Here is an 8,386-nt window from a genome sequence, read left to right on the forward strand (position 1 = left end):
TTTTCAGAATTTTTGCTGGAAATTTAATTTATTTTTTTAAACTTCAACCATTGTGCTCAAAGGTTCATATATTGTTTTTTTATAAAGAAACTTCACAGTTGTGATAAATCGAAACGTTTATTTTAGATTCTGTTCACATATATGTATTAGGTGATTACAGTTTAAAAAAGCCAATATGTTAGATTAGAAATCAACGAAACAGTTATAGCGATCAGCAAACTTCGAGCAAGCCGAGAACGTTGACGCAAACTTTTCTCGGATTAAAACAGCGATCCGCCATGTCGACCCGAGTGTTGAAGAACTTCCGAGGGTTATATCGGATGACAACTCCGCTGTTGCCGGACAACGAGAACGATGTCAGGTCGACTGATCCGAGGTTTTCCATGTCGGATCTTGCCACCTGCTCGCCAGATTGCGGAAGGCTGTCTTCGTAATCACCCAGATCGATCGTGTCAGTAGCGTCGTTAAAGTTAATCGCTACCAGGTAAGACTCGATGCCCGACATCTCTCTCACGTACCTGAATAGCAAAATATTATACTGTCGCTGATTACGAAAGCGTAGAAGGCCAATACCGTTGTTGGTCGGTTATACAGGTCAAACCTTCAAATGGGCTTCACAGAAATAGGTAGTACCCAACCATAAATTAACAATATTAAACCATAAAGTGAAGGCTACATCTGTATTAAAACTTAGGTCATCATATTTATTAGTATCGCCATGGCTAATAATAATCTAGATTGTAGGTTGAACCCGAAATAAAATGTTTGACAAAATCGACCGCAATAAAACACAAGCTATACTTACACCACAGATTTACCGGTCGACGTAACCATACACAGCCAACCGCGCAAAAAAGTAATCTCTGATCTGAGCGACAGAAGCGACTGGTACATAGACAATATTGACTTTGGATTTTGTTGTTCCACCTGCACAAAGCAGTGGTTGATTGTTTGCCAAAACCCACGGCAAGGACTTGTGTGATGATAACGGTCTCGTTTGGCTACGTTCGAATTGCAATTTACATATAAATATCTAAATTGTAAACTTCTTTTGCTCGTAGGTGTAACAAATCAATTAAGTATAATATCAAATATTTTATGCTCAGATTGTTTAACTTTCAATACATTTAGTTTAAAAACACAATTATTTGTATACCTCTACATTGACTGATACGTAGTTTTCGTTCACGGGTAACCACGGAGTGCAATTCGCGCAAAATCCAGCATTTTCCTCAGCGTTCCACTGCATGGGCGTCCTGAAGGGATCTCGAAAATTCTAAAAGTAATTTTATTTTACTTTCCACATGATTTGTATGTTTGATCAATGATAACATTTAAATATGCCTGAAACACTTTTAGGAAGTAAGGAATCTGGATCACAATTTTGGTTTTAACAGTTGATATAATTTAACATTTGTTTATAAATATAATTATTCACAATGCATAAGAACTGGTAAAATGTCATTTTATTAATTTTATTGGTTTATTTTTGCTAAGGCTCACGTTATACGAAAATGATGCCAATTCTAAAAAAGGTACAAAACCTCCGGTAACAATGGGTCGATGACTGTGTCTGTCATTCCGATTTCCTCGCCATAGTATATTCCCGGAGTGCCCGACAGGGTAAGTGTAAGGAACGATGCACTCCTAGCTCGATCTTGGTTCAACCTCGTCACTAGACGAGAGTTGTCGTGGTTTCCCAGCTGCGTGCAATTTAAATTGCAAAAGGTTTCAATTTTCAGTTTACATTTTTTTTTTGACTTTTCAGCTTGCGGTACACAACAAAACTAGAAAATCGCGTCACACTATTGTGGTTATTATTTAACAAACCAATCTAAAACTTGACAGCAACCTTACTACAACACAACAAGTCAAATATCAAAGTTTAATGATACATTCATTAAATATTGTGCACTGAAGCATACATGTTTGTAGTACAAATTGGTTATTTTCAAAAGATAAAAAATCTTTAAAAAAAATGCCCTAATGCATGTAAATATTGGTAATCTGTTGAATTGTGGCATGAATTCAATAGTCAAAAACATTAGGTGTGGCAAAACCTCACCACCCAGTTTGGCCATTTTCCTTGCGGCATGTTGGTCATCCAATGAAGTACGGTCGCTTCGATACTGGAGCCCTTCCACGCTTCCATGTCGTTACCGTTGTCGATTAATTGGAAATTCATTGGGAAGTCGGCCTCCTTTACCTGCTCGGTTCCGTAGTATCTCATGATTACGTCAATGTCTGGATTGTAAACTTCCGTCTCCATGAACCTGTAATATTTTGTTGGTATTTCGATACATCAATGTGGAGACTCAGTATTCGCCATCCACTTTCAACAACATATGGCTGCGAATTTCCCAACACTATATTGCTTTGATAAAAAAACGTGACCCAGAAACAGCGTTAATAACCTTGTCGTAAAAAATAACCCAGATGTTCAATAAAACCCTATTAAATTTTAAATTACTGTATAGCGCTTGGCAAAAGCGTACTGCAAGCATATTTTCGCACCACAAGAGATGATTGCAAAGTGACTTTGTAGTCATGAATCAAAACTCATCACTACGCTTTGTTTATCCATGTGCCTAGATATAGGCCCTATATCCTCCTCTTTTAGTAGAGTCGCGACCCCCGGGTGGGTCGTTCGCGGCGCTCGTCTAGAATCCTACCACAACAAACATTATTAGGGTTAGGGTGCTGGTTAGCGTTTGGGTTTGGGTGAGTCCAGTCATAGTGTTAAACAATATTACTTGACCTACCCACACCCAAATACTAACCGACACCCTAACCCAAGTATTGTGCATTGTTTAATAATTAATTTAACGTTGTGGTAGGATTCTAGACCAGCGCCTCGTTCGCCTTTTCTCTGGGGGCCGCGACGACGACAATTAATAAAATAAATATCTGTAATGATATTAGTGAATGTTTAAACAGTTAGAGAAAAGTTGAATGTTTAAACAGCAGCCAGAAATAAAGTTGCAAGACTAGTTTTGTATCACAATAGCAATTATTATCACGAGAAATATTTGGGTGTGATGTCACAAATCAAGACAAAACAATGGTGTGCTCTGGCAACAACAGCGCCACGCATAGACAAGCTAGTCGCCAAGATGAAACACCAGCCACTTCACTGATGCTGCCTTGAGTATTAATTTAATTATTGAGTATTTTTATAGCAGAGGGGTATCGTAGTTTATGTTATTTTAATTCTAAAATAAAATTCTATATTTTGGTTCTATTGCGCATACACAAGTGTATTACATATGCCTAAGTTATTTTTTTGGAAGGGGGTCGTTAGTTACATTGGGCTGTTAAAATGGGTCGCGGTATAAAAAGGTTGAAAACCACTGCCCTATATAAATACTTTAAATAAATGAGGTATATTTTATCTAGCTTGTTCTATATTGTCAGCTAATGTCGAATATAGTTAAAGGTTTTGTTTACCTGTAAATTCCTGGTTCAGTGCTAAACTCGTTTAGCAATTCCCTCCATGATGCGACAATGTCATGTATCCCCATTTGGTTCTCAGTGTAGTCGTGGTATGTGTTATCGTATGACGGCTGTAAGCAAATTAACGCACTGGCTTTCAAGGACAATTTGTACTCAAGCTTGTCAAAATAAGCATAGGCCTAAATAACTTATAAATTGTAAGCTACAATCTCATTACTCTTTGTCCAATATTTTCCTCCTACCGCTTTTGTGTCGTCAACCCGTGGATTGTCTCGCAAGCTCTTTGATTCCAGCATGAAAGCAAGGGCGTCGCACCGAAAGCCATCAACACCCTTTTCCATCCAGAACCTCAAGATGTCCTATAAAAAATAGAAACTGTGGATGTGCGACTGTGCAGACATGCTAAAAGATTTCAAAAGTACGCTTTTAATAGTTTCGGCCTATACCTATCGTAAAATTTATTATAGTCCTATTTGTTTTTATTTTAAAATATTTTATGGTTTAATATTTATATATTGTTTTATCTCAAAATAAAATAGTGAAGTAAAATTGTTTTAATAACGCGGGGATTCCCCAAAACCCTAAGGACCCGTATAAGTTGTGCAAATTATATAATCGATGCCATATGTCATTTTCCATACCAATAATTCTTGAAGGACCTCTTTGTTGCGCAAATTAAGATCGGGTTGTTCTTTGAAGAATGCGTGGTAATAAAACTGCTCGCGGTCATCGTTCCACTCCCAGGCGCTGTCTTCAACGTCGGAAAACACGCTTTGCTGCCCACATAGTTAACGTTAGGATTTAATCATAATTGCTAAGGAGACAGTCACAGTTGGTAATTGTCATAATGCTTACAACACTACTGTAAAATACCAATAAAACGATCCATATGCGACAAGTTTTGGTCATATGTTTCCCAAATTTCCTCTATGTTACTATAGGCTACCCAGTTGTTAGGTATTCCATTCGACGTTCCGTCAGTGCTGTTCACCCAGATGTAGTAGTCCTTGTATTTTTCGTGCATCTCATGGCTTTCGTTGGAGCTTGCCAAGAACCAGCGGTGTTTGTCACTCGTATGATTCGGAACAAAGTCCATCACCAGCTTCATGCCTGTTGTTAAATAAGAAGGTTTGCTATTAAACCATTTGGAGTTATGTGACCCTTGTCCATTTTGAGTTGTGCTGATCTGCAGTGACAACGTAATGCACCCACTTACAGGAACTTTCTTTCACATTCACTAACCTAGAATGATAGATTATTGCCTCAAAGTTACGCTTTACCCTGGCTGGTAATAAACACGTTTCATGTAAATTGAATGCGTTTCATGTTCCTGCAATTTTTAAATTAATTCAAAAACTAACATCAGGAAATAAAGTTATTTTTTGTGTTGCGGTAAATAAGGTTAATCCACCTCTGTTATGCAAATCCGTAATAAAATCCTCCATATCCCTCATGCTTCCGTACATTTCGTCGATGACGCGATAATCTTCTACGTCATATCCGTTGTCCACCTGAGGCGATTTGTAGACGGGGTTGAGCCATATTGTATCCACACCAAGTTCGTCTCCCAGGTACGAAAGCTTGTTTCGAATTCCTTTTTAAATATTATGACAATTTTAAATGATGTTGATATATTTTGCAGTTTATGGTAGTTTAAAGAGCAATAGGAAACCAGTGTTGTAATAATCTAAGTCAAAGACTTGGCTTAAGTACACTTAAGTCACTGTTTTTAAATGACTTGACTGAAGTCTTATGGACATAGAACTTGGCTTGGACTTAAATCATTGAGTTAAATGACTTAGAGTGTTTTTATTTACCCTTTTGTTATAAAATTGAGTTATTTATCTCAATTGTTGCGCGTATTACGATCGGAATCTGCACGTTTTTTTGAGTGACTTATAGCTCCAAATCGGACATTTTGTTTTGATATCATTTACTTGAATTTCAAAATGACTTGTTACAACACTGTATGTAAAAACATTTTTAAATGCAGTTTAGTCGGTTAACACAGAACTGAAATAGTGTATACACCAAGTCTATAATTTGTTCAAGCGTCAACACAGATTTAACAATTTCGCGTCAATAAAGATTGACATATAGCTATATCTGCACAATGTGCGAAATGGTTAGAAGCACACAGAAAAATACGTAGATTAGTATAAAAGTATAAAAACAAACACTATATTTCTTGATAAACAAATAGTATATCTTGCTACTGGACCAACCGTTTATGTCGCCGTATGAGCTGCTGTCAGAGTCTGAGAACGACTTCGGGTAGATCTGATAAATGGGACTGGTCTGCCAGAATTCTTGGCAAGCTGGTGAGACAGCTATGAGAGCGATGACCATGGAGAGCAGCGTAAGGATAGTTAGCACCACGGCAATTGCGAGAATGTTGCGTGCCCATACGAAGCCTCTCTGGCGTGAGTACTTAAGAAGGACCTCCTTCGGCATTCCTGTGTGTTTTAACTCATTATTTTACGTTTAGATTAATTAATGCTAAAGTGCTTTGGATCGCAAAATTGCTAATATGCATTAGCATCATATGGAGTTACGACTGTCAGAAGTTATTTTTCTTGGTTCACTCATTATTTATAAGTTTGATGATACAGCGCTATGAAGTGAAACATACCTGCGTAGGGACCCGTGTGTTCAATGCCATGATTCATCGATTTGTTGTTTGAGTCTTCGGTGACATCAAGTGCAACATCATTGTTAAATGACGTCACCTTATCACCGATATCCGAATAGCCATTGTTATCGGTCATTATAGATCCTTTGTGCTAATTTTCGCTGAAAGCCGTGCAGTAACAAAACTTGTAACGATACAGCATGGATATTTCTTAAAACACACGCCTAGTCGTCTACCATACAAGGCCTATTCTACTCTTTTTACATATAACCTGCTATTCTAATATGCTACCTATATGAGTTCTTCAGAAAGAAACCACTTATCAACGTGGTTACACATTACCACCGGCATGATTTTTTGTTCGATTTAGAAGCTAGCATTGTCATTTCAAGTTGTTGAAACTAACCGGAGGTCCCTCTCGATTTATCGCCGCAAAAAAGTTAACGATTAAACCGTTTGCACACAACTCTTTTGGACTGCAGGCGTGCCGCCCGATGTTACGCAATGCCTTCAAAGGTATGCCACCATGGTTATTCAGCTAATGCAAACACAAAGAACATTCAATAAGCACTATCACAGCACGCTGGGCCCGGGTGAACGATGTTTGTTTTTCAAAAGGTTTACTCAAGCCGGAGTTTTTTGTGTTTTTGTGTGTTTTTGGAAGTTAAAGGGTATGTCGTAACTTTCAGGTGACCTGATTTCTATTTTGCAGTGGTATTTATGCGGATAAAATGAAAAAGCAGGTTGCAATACATTTTAGTCCTATGCAAAACACTAATGCATACCTTTCGCTGTTTAAGTTGTAAGCGATAATCCCAAAATGTATACATACGTGTGAAATGCATGATCTAGGCTTGCCCATTTTTCACTAGTCGTTGTTCTCAGTTATTAGTGTTTTATACATTATATCATATTTGTTTATCCTAGATTTATTGGTCGACGCATTGACAGTTTCTGTGCTGCAATTAAAACTGTAAACTGATTATTTTTAGTACAATGTGACATAGGCAATTCTATAATTGAAATTCAGATATGATGGAGTGATAGGGGCATAATTTAATCTTTTAAAATTGGTATGAATTTGGAAAATAAGTTAAAACACTCAACTGTCCTTTCACCTAATTTTTTTACATTTTTTTATCGACAGATGGTGCTAAAGGGCTGTTCTACTAATGGACCCTAAGATGCAGCCAAAACATCCCACGAACGAAATATAAGAATTTGAAATATATGCGTGTCTTCAAGTAAATATATATTTCTCTTAATTTTAGGAAATGACTCACACTTTGTACTTGTTTTGTTTTTGTTAAATGGTCTAAATATTTAAGTGATTCAAAGCAAAAATCTTTCTGTAACATTTATTGCCTGGGTGATTTCTTGTAAACAAAAGTTTTTGAACCGTTTGATAGAGAGGCAACAATGATAGATAAAAAATTGATTTTTGCAAAAGCGCCATATAGTTAAACGCGTGAAGAATGCGTTCCCAGGAAAATTTAAAACGTTGGACGGTCAAATAGTTGAGTACAGTTTAACTGTTACTCGTCTTTCAACCAAATGAGGTTGGTTTTGTCAGAATATGCAAATGAACATCCTTGACGAGACGGGATGCAAGAATTTTTTGCACAATGTACGGAAAAATGTGCACGTGAAAATGTGCGCACATTTTAAAATGACTTGAAAAATGTGCGCACTTTTTTCAGAATGTGCGCACATTTTGAGATAGTTAATGCGGGCACAATTCATCTCTAACTCTAACTTCTACTGTTATTATTTGTTACTCTTATTATAACTCAAAGGGTGCGCACATTTTTAAAGGCAGTTTAAAATGTGCGCACATTCTGAAAAAAGTGCGTACGTTTTTAAAGGCATGTTAAATTGTGCGCACATTGTGCAAAACAACGCCATGTCTCCTGTTGAATATGACGACCCTGGACAAAATAACCGGTTCACTTTAATTTAGACAAAAAATTGATCGTTTTTATCGACCCCGAAGCCGCAATAAAACTTTGTACTACAATAGATTGCATTTTTTTGTTAAAACATATTTAATGTATAACTATAAGCAGAATATTTTGAACTTTGAAAAGGCCTGAATTTACACGTTAGTTCAACGTTTTAAAAGTCATTTAAAAGTTAAAAACGATTACAAAATGATCTTTAGTGGTATTGTTGTTCGTGTTGAATGTTCGGATATTGTCCCAGAGTGACCTAAACCAGTGTTTTTTAAACTGGTGAATGGTTCACCCCAGGGTGTACAAACTTTTTGCGGGGGTGATCCAATCAAAAGGGGCCGAATAAGGG

At 37.1% G+C, this 8,386-nt stretch overlaps 1 protein-coding gene across 1 annotated transcript; it reads right to left on the reverse strand.

Moving 5' to 3' along the window:
- Positions 1 to 108: 108 nt before the first annotated feature.
- Positions 109 to 6,221, reverse strand: LOC146160546 (amino acid transporter heavy chain SLC3A1-like). Its single transcript, XM_083384309.1, has 12 exons — positions 6,086 to 6,221; positions 5,679 to 5,909; positions 4,865 to 5,047; positions 4,400 to 4,563; positions 4,095 to 4,229; positions 3,696 to 3,812; positions 3,448 to 3,563; positions 2,066 to 2,273; positions 1,569 to 1,703; positions 1,157 to 1,276; positions 806 to 927; positions 109 to 518 (listed from the first exon to the last, which is right to left on the reverse strand). The coding sequence occupies exons 1-12, from the start codon at positions 6,219 to 6,221 to the stop codon at positions 212 to 214; spliced, it is 1,974 nt and encodes a 657-aa protein (XP_083240435.1). The 3' UTR covers positions 109 to 211.
- Between the last annotated feature and the right edge of the window lie 2,165 nt (positions 6,222 to 8,386).

The sequence above is a fragment of the Ascidiella aspersa genome, chromosome 3, assembly GCF_963924565.1.
Source record: "Ascidiella aspersa chromosome 3, kaAscAspe10.2, whole genome shotgun sequence".
Classification (NCBI taxonomy): Eukaryota; Metazoa; Chordata; class Ascidiacea; order Phlebobranchia; family Ascidiidae; genus Ascidiella; species Ascidiella aspersa.

What these genes read in the sequence shown, in the direction of transcription:
- LOC146160546 (XM_083384309.1), bottom strand. Translation starts at nt 6,221, where the DNA reads ATGACCGATAACAATGGCTATTCGGATATCGGTGATAAGGTGACGTCA. An exon ending in ACACACGGGTCCCTACGCAG is followed by an intron (nt 5,910 to 6,085) that starts GTATGTTTCACT and finishes TAAAACACACAG; the next exon opens with GAATGCCGAAGGAGGTCCTT. An exon ending in AAATCGGAATGACAGACACA is followed by an intron (nt 1,277 to 1,568) that starts GTCATCGACCCA and finishes AATTACTTTTAG; the next exon opens with AATTTTCGAGATCCCTTCAG.